Source organism: Xyrauchen texanus, chromosome 34 (assembly GCF_025860055.1).
Source record: "Xyrauchen texanus isolate HMW12.3.18 chromosome 34, RBS_HiC_50CHRs, whole genome shotgun sequence".
In the NCBI taxonomy this organism is placed as follows: Eukaryota; Metazoa; Chordata; class Actinopteri; order Cypriniformes; family Catostomidae; genus Xyrauchen; species Xyrauchen texanus.
In genome coordinates, this window is record NC_068309.1 from 17,952,491 (window position 1) to 17,973,840 (window position 21,350).

General features: G+C 39.5%; 1 protein-coding gene across 5 annotated transcripts in view; it reads left to right on the forward strand.

Annotated features, from left to right (window-relative positions):
* gria4b (glutamate receptor, ionotropic, AMPA 4b) overlaps positions 1–21,350 on the forward strand; it is a 164,186-nt gene that overhangs the window by 130,232 nt on the left and 12,604 nt on the right. For all 5 annotated transcript variants that reach the window (XM_052104069.1, XM_052104072.1, XM_052104071.1 and 2 more), the window contains exons 12-13: positions 16,603–16,801; positions 17,495–17,742. In XM_052104069.1, the coding sequence (XP_051960029.1) occupies positions 16,603–16,801; positions 17,495–17,742 (447 nt within the window). The remainder of the gene's footprint in view (positions 1–16,602; positions 16,802–17,494; positions 17,743–21,350) is intronic.

Consider the following 21,350-nt stretch of genomic DNA (forward strand, 5'->3'; position numbering starts at 1 on the left):
TTTATTATATAGTTGTTGCCAGATTGTAGCGCTGATTTGAAATATGTTATTGAAATGTGATCTTGTAAAACAGTATTGGAGAAAGCAGTCTTTTACCATTCAAATGGATAGAAGCTGTACTTGTATGCCTATACTGTATACTGTAAAAAGAAAAAAAATGGTAATATGCAATTGTTAGCTTTTGGATTTATTTCTGTCTGATCTAAGCCTTAACAATTACTTTTGTTTGTGTAACATAATATGTGGGCTGTAGTTTCTGAAATGTCCACTGAGTAGTGACAAAAGCAAGTTGTATTTATTCTTGTAACACATTCAAGAGGAATGCATTTCTTTAAACATAAAGCCTAACCCAAACGCCAACCCTAAATGTCAGTGGAGTACAAATGTAAATTTAGAGCGAAAATGCAACCTCCAAATCACGCTCACCATTGTTTATGTGAATGTGATTAAATGGAACCAGAACCCGTGTTTCGGAGGCTGCTTACGCATCCAGCTATCAGAAGCATCAGAGGAAAAGTTAAACACAATTTAACTGATGCAAAAATGTATAATGGCTTGTCAGTAATTCAGTAGAATGGAGCTTAATTCAGAACATTCAGAAGCAACATATCAATTTCCAGGGTGATCATGGCTAAAGCCTTAGCATTAGCAATTTTTGGCACATCTGTATTTCCTCCCATTCCCTCTTTTCTTCATTCTTTTGTGACCTAAGTACTCAAAGTGCTTTGATTGCATTAGCTAAGTACTATTTATTTGCTGAGGTAGGTAGCAATGCGCTACATTTACTCCATTACATTAACTTGAGTAAAATCTTTGGAGAAAATGTACTTTTAAGAGTAGATTTAATAGTGAGTACTTTTTACTCTTACTCAAGTGAAATTCTAATGAAAAAAAATGACTCTTCATTACAATGGAGAATGTTACTGTCCTTACATTATGGTTTTAATTCAATAAGTGCTAAATGCATACTATATTGAGACATTTTTAAATGTGAATTTTATGGCACAGTAATTTTACAGTGGCGCTCTATCACTCAACTCAAGGTCATCACTGCAGTAACAGCAGTAAGCACTCGAAACAAACACTTTGTTTGTTTCACATGGTGAAAATTAAGATTTACGCTTATGCAATGCCTTCATTCAACACCAAAACAAGCGGGATTCAGCATTTCAGCATACAGAATTACGGATTCAACTAAGAAAACACGTTGTGGTAAGTTTTGGCGATAATGATAATGAGGGCTTGTTTGTCACATTACTTTTGACCTCAGTTTTTTATTATTCATTTTCTTATATCAGTGCACATAAATCCATGTTACAAACTGTCTACAATGGACACGAGTGATGTCACATTGCAACATAATTCTTTTGCTCTGCTGATCGTTTGCTTGATGATACAGTTCAAGCATACTGCCATATTTTTTATAAACATGCGTGCGATGCATTTTTCTTATGGACAGAGAACAAGCTCTTAACTAAAATAAGCCTAAATGCGTTTCTAAACACAGAGATAAGGTGCAACTTCACTTTTTATTGCACAAAACTAATTATCTAAATTATTTTCTTAGTGTATCTACTGTAAGCTACAGAATATTCTGAAATAAGAATCCATGCAGGACTTTAAAAAGTTGTGAAATAGTGACATTAAGCATAAAAATTTCATGATCTTGACCATAACTAAGAATATACAACAGTTAGTTCCGGTCCTCGAATCTGATTGGACAAGAGACGTTCCATGAGCACTGATGGTCTGACACCAACGCTTCACTGTGTATGTATCAGTCCGCTTGTGTTTGTGCCATTCTAAACGAAAGTGTAAGAGCAGTGCATATGTGTTAAGAGCTACTGTTTGTCTTTTTTTTTTTTTTTTTTTACATTACATATGTGTGGAGCGGAGGGGGGTGGGGCCGGGTCGGAATATCGCGCGCCCGGTCCCCAATCGGCCTGATGAGGCGCGCAAGGGATAAAGGCGGCCGGTGACGATGGTTCGAGAGAGAGAGAATTACGGGCATGTCCGTCATGTGTGTGTTTATGTTTATGTGTTTGTGCTTTTGGTTTAAGATTTATGTTGACAAGCAGGTTCTCGCCTCCTCCTTGCCCATCCTTAACTGTGTTACAATATGTTAGCCAGCAGGCAAAAGATAATTTTTGTGTGTAGTATGAGCCAGTAAGGTGACATGATGTGAATCCATCAGCCACTGTTTACATGCAACAGCTCTTCATGATCGCTTGTATTACTACTACACTACTAAAGCTAGGAAATAGCTTTAAATGGCTTTAAACAAACAACTTCAGCATTGCAGCTCATCACAGCTTAGAGACACAACAGACTGATTAATTATACAATGGGTGCTGTATAATATGGCGGAAGAAATTGCGGTTACTATAGCGACCGACTCTTGTACTACCACAAAATAGGGAGATATACCCCCGCTTGGATGCCATTTTTCCACTGAGAAAGCTGATCTTCAGAAAGCTGATAGCATCTCTGCTTGGGAGTGGCAATAGATAATTGCACATGCTCTGTCTCTCTCTCTCTCACTCACACACACATATCCATCCTTGTTTATCCAATAACTTGTTTGAAATAGCACAAGCCGTGATACTATTTCTGAACTGACATTTTTGACTTACTAACGAAGGCTTGGACGCATCATTTGTTTTGAACAAGCAAGGGCAGATTCTGATCTGTCACGTAAGAAAGTAGTTCCATGCACAAATGTTTTTTTTATGACCGTACTCAGTTTTTCCTCATTTTTAAAAATGAACTTGTTCATTGAACTGTTTTATATAAGCAATATCACACTCACAATTGTGCTACATGTCCTAAAACATCTGTGGCCGAATCACAGCAGTGCTGATGTAGGGCCATATCGCACTCCTGTGATATTACTTAATATAATTGAGCCTGTGAGACATTATTTTTTTTTTCTGTAATAATTGCTAGGATTGTTTTCAATAAATAAATATTTTCAGTCATAATTTAGACTCACTCACTTTTCAAACCTTTTTGTCTTTGTCTTCTCTTCAACCAAAAACAAGGTGTTTGGCAGAATGTTATGGACTGACATCCTCTGTCACCATTCACTTTCAGAAATGACAAACAAATGGAAGTGAATGGTGACTGAGACTAAAATTCTCCTTAATTGTTTTCAAGGCTGACGACAGGTACATAATTCATGCAAAAAGATGTTAAAATTAATAATCAGATATTTGCGATGTAATTTACAATGTAACTAGTTACTCACTACTTGAGTAATATTTTAATTCGATACTTTCTTACTCTTACTCAAGTAATTATTAATATTGGTACTTTTACTACTATTTGAGTAATTAATTTTTAAAAGACTTTGTACTTTTACTTGAGTACAGTTTTTGACTACTCTATCCACCTCTGGTAGTGTAGTTTGAGTGTGTGTGTTCAGCTGAGGTTTGTTTTTCAAGATTGCTTGTGTTTGCAGGTGTAGTATATACATATTTATAAAGAAGAGGAGATGTATGGAAAATATTAGGTTGTTGGTCAGAAAAGCTGTAATTTTACATCCTGTCAGCTTTTCTATTTCCTCAGCACCTATGATGGCATTTTTCAGTTTATTTTTTAGCATGTCATAAAACTATTTTACCTTTTTCACTTGCTTTGTCCCTCTCTATTCCCCTCTCTCTCTCTCTCTTGCTATCTTCTTCTGTCCCTGCTTTTGTATTTTCTTGTCGATCTTGCTCCAATAATTGCCTCTATTAAGTTACTTAATTTTTTTCCTCAGATGGCTTGGAAATTACTATGGGGATAGGATGAGAGAGAGATCATGGGAGCAATGTAAGGATATGATTCACTAACCAGGCCAGTGCTGTAACAGTGACAGAAATGAGAGAGTGGAGATTAGAGCGTTAAAGCGGAGGAAGCATCGCCCCAGGTTCTCTCCATGCCAAAATGATAATTTCAGCACTCAAATCATTTATCTACATAAGACACTCTGGGATAAAAGTTAATACCCTTGAAATGTAATTTCCTTTTTGAGATTTATGACCAAACATAGATGAAATGTATCAATGAGGTAGCATGTTTTTTTTTGCCCTGTAATGTTCAGGCCAAACTGATCATTGCAAATAATAATTTTCTTAATTCATAAAACACATCTAAACATTCTTAAAACAAGACACATTTACTTGAGAAGCAAAACTGTGTAAGATAATAAGACAATATAAGGGTTAAGTGCACCCCAAAAAAATGCTAATTAATTTATTCACCCTCATATTGTTCCTTAACCCATGACTTTCTTTCTTCCACGGACCACAAGAGGAGAAAATTTGAAGAATGTCGATGCTGCTCTTTTTTTCATACAATGAAAGAAATGGGGGACTTAGGCTGTTAATTCTTAACAATCTGTGTAAAATTTCCTTTTTTTCTATGGTACAAAATAAAAACAGAGTACTATGGGTGTGGAACAACATGAGCGGCAATGGTAATCAGCAATTAGATACTGAATTTATAATGTATGATTTTATTTTAACATGGTTGGCAGTTCTCGCCATGATGGGGAGCATGGTAATTTGTGCATGGATTGCGGAGAGTAGCATGTGAGGGCTCGTGCTGTGAATCTCTGCGGTGTCATGCACAGCAAGCCACGTGGTAAGAAGCGTGGATTGACTGTATCAGAAGTAGAGGCAACTGAGACTTGTCCTCTGCCAACGGATTGAGGTGAGTAACCTCTCCACCATGAGGACCTACTAAGTAGTTCCAAATTGGGAGAAAAGGGGATAAAATAATAAAAAATATATATATTATTATGCTAATTTCTGATTGGTAAAATGCTTCAGCACTGGCTATCATTTGTTCGTTTGACAGTGCAAAGAGAAAACATTGAGATATGGTTGCCAAAGTAGAAAAGAAAAAAAAACATTGTAACATATAAGTCAAATCAAAGCAGATAATTTTTAGTTGCATATTATTTGTGTTTTTCCCAATACACAATGTTCCAAAGCAGCTTTACATAAAATCAGCTGTAATCTCTGTAATGTCTCAAAAACATGAATAACACTCCTGGAAATATAATAAACAATTTGATAAGAAAATCAGACTTTCTGTAGCTAGGTAATGTTTAACATTTCACTACTTAGTCCTGCTGTCCTCAAATGTGGGCATGCATTTTTAGGAAAACCATTTACTAATATATATATATATATATATATATATATATATATATATATACACACACACACACACACACACACATATATATACACATACATACATATACATACATACAGTGCATCTGGAAAGTATTCACAGCAATTCACTTTTTCTACATTTTATTATGTAACAGCCTTATTAAAAAAAAAATGTAATTCATTATTTTCCTATAAATTCTACAAACAATACCCCATAATGACAAAGTGAAAGAAGTTTGTTTGAAATCTTTGCAAATGTATTAGAAATTTAAAAAGACAATTACATGTACATAAGTATTCACAGCCTTTGCTCAATACTTTGCTGAAGCACCTTTGGCACCAATTACAGCCTCAAGTCTTTTTTGAGTATGATGCAACAAGTTTGGCACACCTATTTTTGGGCAATTTCTCCCATTCTTCTTTGCAGGATCTCTCAAGCACCATTAGGTTGGATGGGGAGCGTCGGTGCACAGCCATTTTCAGGTCTCTCCAGAGATGTTCAATCGGGGCTCTGGGCTCTGGCTGGGCCACTCAAGGACATTCACAGAGTTGTCCCGTAGCCACTCCTTTGTTATCTTGGCTGTGTGCTTAGGGTTGTTGTCCTGTTGGAAGATGAACCTTCACCCCAGTCTAAGGTCCAGAGCGCTCTGGAGCAGGTTTTCATCAAGGATGTCTCTGTACATTGCTGCATTCGTCTAGTCTCCCAGTTCCTGCTTCTGAAATACATCCCCACAGCATGATGCTGCCACCACCATGCTTCACTGTAGGGATGGTATTGTCCTGTTGATGAGCAGTGCCTGGTTTTCTCCAGACATGACGCTTGCCATTCAGGCCAAAGAGATCAATCTTTGTTTCATCAGACCAGAGAATTTTGTTTCTCATGGTCTGAGAGTCCTTCAGGTGCCTTTTGGCAAACACCAGGTGGGCTGTCATGTGCCTTATACTGAGGAGTGGCTTCCGTCTGGCCACTCTACCATACAGGCCTGATTGGTGGAGTGCTGCAGAGATGGTTGTTCTTCTGGAAGTTTCTCCTCTCTCCACAGAGAAATGCTGGAGCTCTGTCAGAGTGACCATCAGGTTCTTGGTCACCTCCCTGACTAAGGCCCTTTTCCCCCGATCGCTCAGTTTGGTCAGGCGGCCAGCTCTAGGAAGAGTACTGGTGGTTCCAAACTTCTTCCTCCACGCATGATGGAGGCCACTGTGCTCATTGGGACCTTCAATGCTGCAAAAATGTTTCTGTACCCTTCCCCAGATCTGTGCCTCGATACAATCCTGTCTCGGAGGTCTACAGACAATTCCTTGGTCTTCATAGCTTGGTTTGTGCTCTGACATGCCCTGTTAACTGTGAGACCTTATATAGAGAGGTGTGTGCATTTCCAAATCATGTCCAGTCAACTGAATTTACCACAGGTGGACTCCAATCAAGTTGTAGAAACAACTCAAGGATGATCAGTGGAAACAGAATGCACCTGAGCTCAATTTTGAGTGTCAAGGCAAAGGCTGTAAATACTTTTTTATTTGTAATAAATTTGCAAAAATTTCAAACAAACTTCTTTCATGCTGTCATTATGGGGTATTATTTGTAGAATTTTGAGGAAAATAATGAATTTAATCCATTTTGGAATAAGGCTGTAAAATAACAAAATGGGGAAAAAGTGAAGTGCTGTGGATGCACTGTAAATATATATATATATATACTTTCCGGATGCACTGTATATATATATATAAAAGAATTGCATGTTTATTAGGTGCTACTAGTTACAAATCAAAAAGGGAAATGGAAAATGCACATAGCTCTCATTGCTTGGGTCTCAGGAGGTTAAAACTAAATAAAAAACAATGGGGTAAGAAAAGTAAACTTATTTCAAACTAACTATATTGTCTGTAAACAAGCCTTAATATATTATGCATTATTTTTTAATTCAAACAAATGTATGTTGTTTTCAAGCATGCTCAGAGAGTTTTAGTGAAAAACAAGACGAAAATTCTGAGTAAGAAAAAATTCCAGTGATCTAGTTGTTTTCAAGAAAGAAGATGCTGTGTGCGGTATCAGACAATGCGAAGGGATAGAAATTGCTACTAAATATAAATGAATATATTTAAATTGGGTAATGTGTGAGCTTGCTTTTTTATTTTTCCAATTTGCCAGAGGAAGCAGAGATCAGTAACATGGAGCATGATTGTGAATGACTCCGGTCTCATGCATGGAGAAATTGATTTGCAGGTATTAAATCTTAATCAGGGCAGTAGAGAGGAAGCCATGAATAAATAAAATGCTGGAGGCTTACTGCGGCTGCAGGCAGTGACCTTTCCATTTATCTACGGCATGTCAAGGTCACTCTATTCCTTTCTCTCCCCGTGTTTTGCATGCTCTCGTTTTCTCTCTCTCTTTCTCACTTTCGTTTTGTACTCTCTCCAATTGCCACAAATCGAACCCAATTACACTTCTGCTAACGTTTTAGAATGTATTTTCAATTTGCCAAAAATTCCCTCACTCCAGCACACACGTTGATGTGTTTTTTGTGATTAGCAATCTGTATCAAGCTCTGTTGTGAGTAATGCACAGGGTTTCACTGACAGTAACGCATCCCATTTCACAGCTCTAATGGCACTGCTTTGATAATGATCTGCATTGAAGGACGCGGTGGTGATAGTTTGCCTGTATTGTTTGGATGTGTGAAATCCAGAGAAATAGACTCTCATCATTGAGCTGTGATCAGAAGGTCTGTATTACAAGAAATGACATGATGAGGGACCAGAGAGAATGCCTATTTGTTCACGGATCGTATGTCTTTATGAATGACACTGTATGCCAAACAGCAGGGCTGTGGAGCGGCCCGAGGGGTGACTCACTTGTTTCGTGTTCACTCAATTTAGGCTCTTATTAAATTGGCTTTGTCTCATGAAGTCAAATCAATTAGCCACGGTTAGCGCGAGCCGTGATCTGATCTTTGGACGTCACCAGGCCTGAATGGTGTGTCTGCATACATGTTAATGTTTAGCGTCAGCTAATGCTCTCGCTGTGCCTGGATAAAATACGTTGGTCACTATGATACTCATGCAGTCAAACATTTTATTTGGGATTTCAACATCTCAAGTTACAAAATATACTCAGATTCAGACTTGGCAATTTGGGCGGGTGACAGTACCGAGACCCATTCTTAACTTTAATACAAATTTGACCTCTACATAGCATTGAGAGTTTCCGGCATTCGGACCTGACCATTGCCTATGAACAGACCAATGCAAATGACTTAGATCGTCGGACTGCAACTCCTCTGCAATGCATTTGCCTTCATCAGAACAGCTCTTCCATCTAAATCATCACATTTTTACAGAAGCTGCCACAGCAGCTCTTTTGTTTCACAGCATCGACTGCTACCACTCAAGTGCTACTGTGACATGGTGGATGGCGGGGCAAGGTTGTGATTCTACACACCCTCATCAGGCTAATCAAGCCTCCGAGCGGCTAAAGGCCTACTGTGGATGGTGGTGCGAGAGAGAGAGAGAGAGAGAGAGAGAGAGAGAGAGAGAGAGAGAGAGAGAGAGCATTTACTGCAGCTGTCTGACATCTGTGTGTGTTTGTGTCTTTTCGTGTAAGTCTTTATTAAATATAATTTATATTGTCAAGCCGGTTCTCGCCTCCTCCTTTCCATTAATCCCTTTAAACTGGTGCCGAAATCCGGGAAGGAGGAGGGATACGCCGTAATGGAGTTCTCGCAGAGCAGCCGCGACCATCGGCTGGGAGACGGAGGAGACCAGCTGCCTGAAAGCAGGGGAGACCCCTACCAGCCGTTAAACACAGCGGGGTTAAGAGAGGACTGCCAACCATGAGTAGGGAGGGGCCCCGGCCGACCGCCTGGAGTGTGAGCACTGCTTCCAGGGGCGGGTAGACCCCTTCTGTTTCCCAAGAACGCGGCGGTGCATTCCGTCCGCCAGGGGACGGAGAACCAGCTTGACAATATAAATTATATTTAATTAAGAACTTAAACGCACACACACACACAGGTGTCGGACAGCTGCCCGTAAACGCTCTCTCTCTCTTGCCCCACTGTCTGCAGTCGGCCTTTATCCCTCTCGGAGGCTTGATTAGCCTGATAAGGGGCCGGGCGTGTAGAATCATGACCCGGCCCCGCCCTCTGCCCTGTGCCACAGCTACTTTTACTGTCTTTCCTCCTAAACTATTCTTTCCACCCGGAGTGGTCCATTCGCGTGAAGCTCCTTCCGCAAACCGGCTAATTCCGTGCCTCATACACGTGAAACTGCTCTCTACAACTGTTCATATGTTCTCTTATCTAAACTATCTTCTATTTTCTATCTGGTTTTCCCACACAGATGATTCCTGTCAGCCTCACTACCCCGCCACGCAGTCATTTAGGGCATGATCCATTCAGCAATTCCATTTTGAAGTCATCTTCCAACATAAATATCATGATTTTTCTCCCTTCAAAGTTCCCTTTGGAGGGCGATTTATCCAATTTCGAACTCAGGGGCAATCATGCAACTAAAAACTCTTTCCAAATGATGCTACTCTAATTACAACATTATCTTTAATCAACGCAAATATGTGTAGCGCAAGCTCGCTGCCTCAGCAGCACCCGCTCTGACGTACATTTCGCCTCCTAGCAGCACCCGAGCTCGTCTGAGAAAACTCCTCATGCATCGGAGCTCAGCGTGAAAGCTGGAGGAGCTGAACACGCAGCGCCAGCCATAGCTTGGGCTCAATTCTCCATGGGTCTAGTGGAGCATTCCCTCCTCACAAAACTATTGCCATGCGATGCTTCACATTTGCAAGACATAGATCGTAGAGCAGGTGGCAGTAATAATCCTAAGGAATGAATGGCCACAAGCGAATCATTCAATAATGATTGATCTCAAGTCCATTCCTCCCACATTCTGTTTGTTTGTGTGTGTGTGTGTGTGTGTGTGTGTGTGTGTGTGTGTGTGTGAGCGTGTATTTATCACTTTGTGGGGACCAAATGTCCCCATAAGGATAGTAAAACCCGAAATTTTTGACCTTGTGGGGACATTTTGTCGGTCCCCATGAGGAAAACAGCTTATAAATCATACTAAATTATGTTTTTTGAAAATGTAAAAATGCAGAAAGTTTTCTGTGAGGGTTAGGTTTAGGGGTAGGGTTAGGTTTAGGGGATAGAATATAAAGTTTGTACAGTATAAAAACCATTATGTCTATGGAAAGTCCCCATAAAACATGGATACACAACATGTGTGTGTGTGTGTGTGTGTGTGTGTGTGTGTGTGTGTGTGTGTGTGAGAGAGAGAAAATAAATACTCACCTCAACTGTTCGCTGTCTCCTGACTCTATCACAACTGCAAACAGCGCCGTTCACTGGACACAACCATGGTACGTCTTTTAAGCTATGCGTCTAAGCATCCAATGCCCCGTTACCTACATCGTGCCACTCATACCAAACAAACCACACACTGCACGAGTTGGGTATACTGCAGTCTCGTCACATTTAAAAAAATATATTTTGCTTCCCATTCACCACATGAAAACATGCTGTGTGATCATGAGGAATGATACATCAAGGTGTAGATCGGAATGCATGTGTGGAATTTATATAAATAAAATAGCCTATTCCTCTCTCGCCGTTGCTGGTGTGCCAGTGATTACCCCTCCGCGTGCCAATGCTGGCATGCATGCCATAGGTTGCCGACCCATGGAATTATGTTTGAAGTATGGAGAAGAAGAAATAGAAATAAACCTTGTGTAAATTGTCAGCTTTATGCTAAGCTAAAATGCTATTTCTAGCCATTTTACATGCATGTTACCAGGCACGATCATATTTTTTATCAAGAAAATTCACGTTGGATCATTATTTAATTTTTTTTCTAGTAAGACCTTTGATATTACTGCAAAAATGTTATAAATGTTTTCCTGTAAAAATATCTAAAAATCCTTAAAATAAGGTCAATTTGATTGATCTTGTTTTATAAACAACACTGCATAAGACATTTAGGTTTTTCAGAGAATGTATTTTTAACATGTGTATTTTGTCTTACTGTACTGGGAGAGTTTTTAATAGTCAAAACAAGTGAAAAAATCTACCAGTGCTGAAGAAGTATTACAAATATTTTTAATACATTACTGATCTTGAGTAATCTCATGGAATATGTTACAAATTACATTTTACAGCATGTATTCTGTAATTGGTAGTGGAATACATTTCAAAAGTAACCGTCCCAACCCTGATGAGTAGAAATGAGGAGCTGCATAAGTTGATGCGGTTTCAGAGCGCCTTTAGACCATAACGCTGTTTCCTTCTAAATGTAGCTTTATTAATCAGCATGTCACGAGCCTTTAATAATATACAAGTAGATTGCTGTTCTAATTTTGTTAAATTAATTAGATGTCATCATCTCTGGCCGATGGCCGGTGACCATAACAGTGCAATCGGCATCAGGAGGTAGAAGTTATGTGCAAGAAATGTGCAAGGGAATGTGCGACAAAAAAAAAATATATATATATAAATTAAAAAAAAAATACAAATATGTAGTTCGGGTGGGATGTAGTGTTCAGCGCCTGAGCTTAGAGTTCAGTAGGCTGACAGCTGAGGGAAAGAAACTGTTCCTGAGTCTGCTGGTTACTCCTACAGCAGACTCAGGAACAGTCTGTGTAAACAGACCGGGGTTGGGGTGAGAGGTGTCTTTCATAATGCTTCTCACCCTCCTTAGGCAGCGTTTATTGTGAATGTCTTTGATGGAGGGTAGCGGGCCACCAGTGATGTATCGGGCAGTTCTGATCTGAGACAGTGCAGTTGCCATACCACACTGTGATGCAGTTTGTAAAGACACTTTCAATAGTGCAGCGGTAAAAGGTCAGCAGGATGTGGGGGGACAGGTGAGCTTTTCTTAGCTTCCTAAGGAAGTAAAGGTGCTGTTGCGCCTTTTTGATCAGAGTGGAGGTGTTGTAGGTCCAGAAAAGATCCTCAGAGATATGGACACCCATGAACTTGAAGCTTGTCACACACTCCACTTCATCCCCATCAATGTAGATGGGAGTGTGTGTGTGTCCTTTCCTAGTCCGCCGGTAGTCCACAATCATCTCCTTGGTCTTGTGGGTGTTGAGTGTGAGATTGTTGTTGGCACACCACACTACCAGGTGCTGTACCTCTTCCCTGTAGGCCATGTCATCATCACCGCTGATCAGGCCTACCACCGTGGTGTCATCTGCAAACTTGATTATGGAGTTGGAGCCATGCTCAGGTATGCAGTCGAGGGTGAAGAGGGGAAAATTGGACTCAGCACACAGCCCTATGGTGCACCATTGTTCAAAGTGAGGGTGGAGGATTTGTGGTTGCTGATCCTAACAGACTGTGGTCTGTTAGTGAGAAAGTCCAAGGTCCAGTTGCAGAGGGAGGGGCTGATGCCAAGATCAGTGAGCTTGGAGATCAGCTTGGATGGGAGGGGTGCTGTTCGCTGGTTTGTAGTTTGTGAGGTCATGGATGCCTGTCTACATACGTCGGGAGTCATTGTTCGTAAAATTGTCCTCAATCCGCAGTTTGTAGTTGTATTTGGCTGCTATAATTCCCCTCTTTAGATTGGCCCTGGATAAAGCGTAGGCTTCCCTGTCACCAGATCTGGGGTTTCTGATTGGGATATGTTTGAATTGTTTTATGGGAACAATTGAACCCCCATACAGTATCATTCCTCAGTCAGAATGACCATACTTGCTATCTGAATGTAACGAAATATAAAAATTATTTGAATGTAAAAATGATATGCAGTCATTATGCTTCAAAATGAACAGATGATCTTTAACATTTATATCCAACTGCACTTGATTGATAAACTATAAAATATATTTTGGTAGAAGATCCCTCAGACACCACTGCTTTGGCTGTCTCTGGGCCCCAATGCAGTTTTGTATAGACTATTTTGACTGTTTGGGTTTTTGTTTTCTTCTTCTGCCAACTTGGAAATGCAAAAAAATGTGCAATGTGCAAATGTGAATGTGCTCCTTTAATGTATCGCGGCAGTTCATAAGTGAGATGTCCACTGTGTGGCATTAAAAGCTAATAATTTTTCTTCCAAACAGATGGAGTTTGTAGGGTTAATGCAGTGATAATCTCGTCAACGAAATCACTGACAAAAAAGTTCGTTGACGAAGTGGTTGTGTTTATTTTGTCAACGATAAAGAAAACGAGACGAAAGAGGCGTATCGTGATGATAATTAAACAATATTATTAAAGCATACTAATGACGAAAATAAGATGAGATAAAAATGATACTCCAAGATATTGAAGATATGAAAAGGAGAAGAAACCCCCCCAATTAGAGATTTATGCTTGTGCAAATTTGAAATATTCTGCTTAATGTTATATTTATTTTGTGCAATCTGGCAACCATGCATGGGAGTGAGCTCTTTCTTGCTCTCCCCTTTGAACAAACTTAGCGATCTCTAGTGTTATATTCAGAGGTGGGTAGAGTAGCCAAAATCCGTACTCAAGTAAAAGTACATTTACTTCAAAAACATAATTACTCAAGTAAAAGTACTAACATAAATAATTACTTGAGTAAGAGGAAGAAAGTATCCAATTAAAAGAATACTCAAGTAGTGAGTAACTCATTACTTTCACAAATGACATAATAGACATTTTTCTCCTATATTCCATTACATAATACACATTTAACATACTACAGAATTTGTATTATTATTATTAATGGAAATTCTGTCATCATTCACAATCATGTTGTTCCAAACCCGTATGACTTTCTTTCTTCCATGCAACACAATAAGGAGATATTAGACAGAATGTTTGCCTAAGCCACTATTTACTGTCAATTTATATATATATATATATATTGAAAGTGAATGGTGACTGAGACTGTCAGTCCCTAACATTCTGTCTAACATATTTTGTGTTCCACATAATACAAAGCCTCTCACTGGTTTGGAACAACATGAGGGTAGAGAAATTATGACAGAATATTAAATTATGGCTGAGCTATCACTTTAAAGAGATAGTTTACACAAAAAGGAAAATTCTCTCTCAAGAATGTGAAAGTGATCTGTTTCTCTGTTTCTTATCCACACCTATCACATCACTTCTGAAGATACTGATTTAACCACTATAGTCTTATGGATTATTTTTATGTTAACTTATGTCTGTTTGTTTAGCTTTAAAATGTTGCCACCCATTTACTTGCATTGTATGAACCTACAGAGCTGAGAAATTCTTCTAAAAATCTTAATTTAAGTTCAGCAGAAGAAAGAAAGTCATACACATCTGGGGTTGCATGAGGGTGAGTAAATAATGAGAATTGTAATTTTTGGGTGACCTATCCCTTTAAGGGCTCTTGTCAGATCTGGACGAATTTGTCAATAAGAAGAGAGGTTTGGAAACATTTTTAGTAATTATTACAGTGAAAACATGAAAATGTCCCACAAGGACATTATATATAATGCTGAAATATTAACCAAAGCAAGATCATGCTTTAATAATGCCTTTTTTCACTATTTCATAGCTTTTAAAGTCCTGTGTGGATTCTTATTTCAGTGTAGTTACAGTTTTCAGTGTCATAAGTCATTTAGAACATTAGTTCTTTACAGCAGTACCGCCGCTCTCTAAATAAAGAGTACACAACCTACGTTGGGCACCAGCCCTGATCGTGGAACATTTGCTGTGTCTGAAACCGACCCATATCCACTATATAGTGCACTATTTTGAGTTTTCGCTATTTTGAAGGAGGGTCTGAATTCTGAGTGAGCCACTCGTTCCCTACTTTTGTTCACTCATTCTTACCCACAGTGCACTCTAATTTCAAGTGTACATTTCAAGTACACTCGATGACTGTTAATTTCCCACAATCCACCACGGGGAAGACGTGGTGGACAGTTTACTGCTTCCTTCACTCCTGCAATGTTTTATTCCATGCTGAATATATTACATTACTTTTTGACAAATCATTACTTGATTAAAATAACATAATAACATATAGAGACAAAACATACAGATACATTTTAAAATGTACTCTTTATTTGATCAAATGTGTTTACTCTTTATTTTAACACACAGTATATATTAAAAATGACAAACAGAATGAAGATTTATTGTATTAATATGTTATTTAATAAGAATAACAAATAAGGCCCAAGTATTTTAAATTGTCATACGTGACATTGTTTCTGCACCAGCCCCAGAGCTCCGACACTCACGTCCGAATTCACTAATTTCGTTCACTTACTGCTGAGATATAGTGCAATAACTGCCATTCACTATATAGGAAATAGTGAATAAGTGAATGATTGACCATATGATTGTCTAGCGCCCGCACATCTCACACACACGCACCCCTCGCTATGCACGAGCAGAAATGCTGTCTGTTCGCGCTCAAGTTGTCGATCACGTGAATGGCACGCAGCTGTGAACTTCCGCTCTCGTAAAAGTCCCATTCATTAATCTCTCAATAAATTACACATTAATTCAAATTAAACCCAGTAATGTAAAAAAAGTAACGCCACACATTGTATAGAAGTAAAAAAAAAATTATAATTAGAAATTTACTTGAGTGAGAGTAAAAGGTACCCACTTTTAAACCTACACTAAAGGTACATTTTCCCCAAAAAGTTACTCAAGTAAATGTAATGGAGAAAATGTAATGTGTTACTTCCCACCTCTGGCGATATTCTGTATAAGGAAAAGTGTTACATGGCCACTCCGTGTCCATTCTTGAGGCAGCTTGTGCTGTTTGGTGCTACTAAGTTTGCAGGCAAACCTTCTCAATGATGAACTTTAATCAAATATAAACATAGATCTCGCATCACTGACACGCAAAGGGGAAATCATTAACATGCGAGCAAAAGCAAGCGAGAGATGAATATGTATTTATTATTTACGCAATTTAGAAATGTTGAAGTCCCTCGCATCTATATTTCAATTTTACTCTTGCAGTAATCATTTATCATAGTCAAGCAGCCAGTTTTATTCAGTTGTGTGCTAAGTGGAAAGCCAAACCATTGGCGGACAAACTATTGATGAGACCCGTATTATGACACAGTTTTTCTTGGTTATTGGCAGACAGGATGTTCCAAGCTTCATGGAGAATTTGCCACCGTTCTTCTGTCTCTCAATTGTTTCTGTGTCTTCATGTAATCCCAGCCTAACTCGATGTTCGGGGGTGCTCTATAAGGGCCATGCTATCTGTTGCAGGGCTCCCTATTCTTCTATTCTATTTGCAAAAGGAAAGGAATTACTTGAAATTGTTTTAAAACTCCAATTTATGTTTCTTTTCTGGTCATCTCTTCCCTTTTTTTCTCCTGCTTTTCTCAATACCCCTTTTCCTCCACTTGCCCTTGTTTTTTTCAATGTTATTGTCCTTTTCTTTCATTGCTGTGTCATTCACCAATCCTTCAAACCCTCCCTGCATGGTCATTTTCCTTTCCACTCTCCACTCTCAACTGTCGCTGCAGGTCTCTGTCTGGACGCATCGTGGGTGGAGTGTGGTGGTTTTTCACTCTCATTATCATCTCCTCCTACACGGCCAACCTGGCTGCTTTCCTCACTGTGGAGAGGATGGTGTCACCCATTGAGAGCGCAGAGGACCTGGCCAAGCAGACAGACATAGCGTATGGTACACTAGACTCAGGCTCCACCAAAGAGTTCTTCAGGGTGAGTGAACAAAGCTAATGGGTTGAGTGGGGGGGTAATATTTTGTTGTTTGGGGTGGGGGGTGAAAGGAGGGAATGACTCAAAGATGAGAAGACTTCAAATGGTAATTTCATTAAAAACAAAATAATTGCTAAACATTCAGTGATTAAAGCATTAGTTTACCAAAAAATGAAAATTCTGCTATCATTTAGTCACCTTCATGCCATTACAAACCTGTATGACCTTTTATTCTGTGGAACACAAAAGGAGAAATTCTGAGGACTGTGCTGGTCACTCTTTTCAATGCAATTTCCATGGACTTCTTTTGTGATACTTTGATGGAGTTTTTTGTCCTTTTAATGCTAATTCCCCACTAATTGTACACAGAAGTCAAAAATATTATTTAACATGACTAAATCAACCTGACTACCTTAGGTTACACCAACAGAAGTAATTTTTGAAGGTTAGATCAAGAAGAAATAGATCCTTACTTTTTAAAGTGTAATTTGTAAATCTTTAGACTTCGGTCATACGGGTTTAGACCAACATGAGGGTAAATAAATGATGACAGAATCTTAATTTTTGAGTGGACTGTTCCTTTAAATAAACTAAGTAAAGGAATAATGCTTTTAAAACATTATGACTAGCAAAGCTTCTGCGCTCTCCCTTTGCACACTTCACTGGCATTCTCTCCGACTTTACCCCAATTTTCAGAGGTCAAAGATCGCCGTTTATGAGAAAATGTGGAGCTACATGAAGTCAGCCGAGCCCACGGTATTCACTAAAACCACGGCAGAGGGTGTGGCACGGGTGAGAAAGTCCAAAGGAAAGTACGCCTTCCTACTGGAGTCGACTATGAACGAGTATACGGAACAGCGCAAACCCTGCGACACCATGAAAGTTGGAGGCAACCTGGACTCCAAAGGCTACGGGGTGGCCACGCCCAAGGGCTCACAGTTAAGGTGGGTGGAGTAGTATAACAATATGTCATGTGTTGTTATGGTATTCCACCTTCCCTGGCGTGCCTATTTCTATTGTTTCTTCTATTTCTTTCTTTTTGCTTTGCTCACATTTATGTGTTCTTGTGTGCAGTTAAAGGTTTTGTATACATAGTGCTATGTTTTTTTTCTCATTCTGTTTTTTTCTTTTATTATTATTATTATTTTTATATAGCCACAAGCAGGTAATTGCAAATTGATGCACGCATGTCGATGCTACTAAAGTTTTGAAATGTAATGTTTGGATGTATAGGTGATGGTCATGAATGTAAATGATCAGACAAGCCTGTGAAAATTCTGCCTGGTCTGACACCACTTAACTCTATTTCCCACATAGACTGGGTTGGAAGAAGACCCATTAAAGACCACATGAAATCAAAATTTTTGTTTTGTGGCTTTTAGTCCATGGGCTCTATTTTCATGAGTGTTCTACATTATATGACCGTGCACAACATCTTACCAATTTTCATGAGAGCGCTGATTCTAAGCCCAATTTTCATGCCAGTGCAAAGCGCAAGTGGCCGTGGGTGGTATTGTATGTAAATTAAGTGCAATTAGCTATTTTCCTGAGAAATAGGTCATTGAGCTAAGACATTTCAAAAGCAGGTCTGTTTGCAGTGCAAAGTCTAAACTCAGTCCCTGCATTTGTAGTTTAAATATTCCACCAGCAGGTGGTAATAAAGTCCATGTCATAACTCTGAAACTATAGTGGAACATCAAATTATGTCCATGACGATCACTGTTGTAGCCGGTTTATTAAACAAATATTTATGAGATATTTAAGTCATGGATTATTTTTTAATTATTAATATTATGTTAATATTTACAATTGTATTTATGGGCTAATTTGTAATGGTATTTTTTCACATGTTGTCTTAGAGTAAAAGGGGCCGGTTGAAGATGTTGGAGAGAGCAAAATGTTTGTATTTGGTATGATTATTTTGACCACTTCATTATTTTGATTATATTTTCGTTTAATTTGAAGTGTAATTTGAATATAGAAATATTTTTGATTAAAAAAAAATGTGTTTCAATAAATTAATGTAATTTTTCAAAATCAAAATCGACCGGTAGTGAATTGTGTTCCGATACAATCACTGTTAATTGGCCACTAGCCATGATTTGTATTTCAGTAGATGAAAATAATTTATAATACTTATGTTCTCTATAATTTAACAGAGCACATATCCAAATTCTAATGAGAACCATATTTTACATATAATAGGAGCGTGTCACTGTCATAGGAATATGCCTGACATTCAACAGCAAAGCAATGAATGCACAAAAAAAACTTTAAATATTCCATATTTCTATTCTTATAATTCATTGCATACAGTCCATTTACACAACCAACTTCTTATGAATTTGCTGTCTTTGTTTATATCGCTGGTGCTTTACAGGGAATGGAATAGCATGTAACTGGAGATGAACCTCAGAATTAAATTGCACTTGACCCAGCCCATTAGCGCTTTGCACACTTAATTATGCCAAACCCACTTTCGCCTAGACTTAGGGCATGCTTGCACGAAAATCCCAAAACTTCATGGCCATGCCCATTGACTTTGCGCATATGACTTAAAGCATAGCGCTGCGCTTATTGCTAGCACTCTTAAAATAGGGCCCCCTATCTTTTAGCTTTAAAGCCATCTACTGTACAGTATATACTAGTGTACTCTAAAAGGTTAGCAAAAGTAACATTTAGCAGCTCGCAGCTATACACGTTTAAAAATTATAGTCTTTCTCTTTCAGGAAAATGGACCGAAATATTGATAACTCATCTTCCACTATAGATTTTTTTCCAATCAATTGCTCTCTAGAAAGAAAATATCACTACCCTCTAATATCATATGCCAGCAACTAGCAAGTAGCAAATCATAGCTCACTGCTGTTGCGTAACTGAAGCCAATTGGCTATAAAAACAGCTGATGCTTTTGAGACGGGATGTTCTGCCCAAACATCATGTTTCAAAGGGAAATGTGTCAACACAGGAGTCCCCAGGCCCAGGATTAAGGAACATTGCTTTATTCAGAGAAGAGTCACTTAGAGATGATGGTCGCTCCCAGAATCAGCCATTTTGTTGAAGAGTTACCATCAGTCTATCTGACACTCCTCCTGATCCTGAGGGGAAGAGCATCCAATGGCATAGCAGCTTAATGTCAGACCAGTGCAGGAGATTTGCACGGCTTCAGATGTACAGCACAGTGTCCTTTAATGCTTTTCTTTCTCTTCCCCTCCTCAGTTTAAATGTGTCTTACTACAGTCTTTCCCTGTTCCGTTCTTTGTTCCTGTGGGCTTTTTTTATCAGTGCTGCATTCAGGATAAACTGCATTCAGGATAAACCTATCTTGAATAATTGAAATACATTTTACCCGTAAATATACTAGATCTGTAAGATGATATGTAAGACTTACACAGTGGGGTCCAAAAGTCTGAGACTGCAAAAAAAAAAACTGTTTTGTCTTGTCTTTTTTTTTCTTTTTGTTTTGCTTTGCGTTGCTTTGCTTTGCTTTGCTTTTTGTTTGTTTTGTTTTTCTTTTCTTTCTGTTTTGCTTTGCTTTGCTGTTTATTTTGTTTTGCTTTTTGTTCCCCTTCTGTCGCTCTCTCCACGTTGTGTCAGAGAAGCGACACTAGGGCTCTCTCTTGAGCGCCGATATTCACCTCTGAACTATGAATAAAGGCCAATGAGAGTTGGCAACCAGTATTTGCATGTCCCGCCCCCAGACATACGGGTATTTAAGCGGCGCAAATACGGGAGTTCATTCAGAAAATTTCTTTGGAGCTGATGGTCGTGTCTGCAACTGCTGCGTGTACACACCGAGTTCCTGCTATCCCTCTGCTGCATGCTGTTGGATTCTACGGCGCACAACAGCGGCTTTCTCCTGTTGCACGGCTGTGCACTTCTTGCCCCTGGGCGCTTCGACAGCGCAGATTAAAGAACTCTCACAAGTTTTTTTGATAAAAGAGTGATTTTATTTAAAAGAGTAATTTCCTCTAAAAGAGCAAAACACAGCAGCGTTGAACGTCCTTTTAAGGACGCGTCTTTATAAAGATTCCTTTCCGCCCCTGTGTTGTTTCTGGATGCGGTAGAGTGCTCTCCGCTTCCGACGGCCACAGGCGTTGTCTCGTGTGTCTGGGTAGCGATCACACCGAGGCTGCGTTTGTGGATGGTTCATGTTCTCACTGCGAGAACATGACCATGACAACGTTGCGGTCGCGGCTTGCTTACAACCGTGAGCAAGCCACTCCAGCCGCCCTCCGTGTTGCTCCTTCTTCCCACGGGATTAAGGATGATGCGGCTTGCGATGGAGGTGATTTGGGGATGGCAGCGGGTGCGGCTCCACCGGGTACGCCCCCTCGGACCACCCGCACCCCAGCACGCTCGTTGATTCCCGTCCGTGCTCGAGGCGGCGGCGACTCGCCTCACAGCCAGTCTGCCGACCCTCTTGCGATGGAAGCAGATGAGCTCGTCGCGGCATCGGAGGGCGTGGTATCTGATGCTGAGGACTCCCCTGGGCTGCCGCTTTCGGGCCTGCACACCCAGGCTGAGGCCGACGCTCAGATGACCGACATGC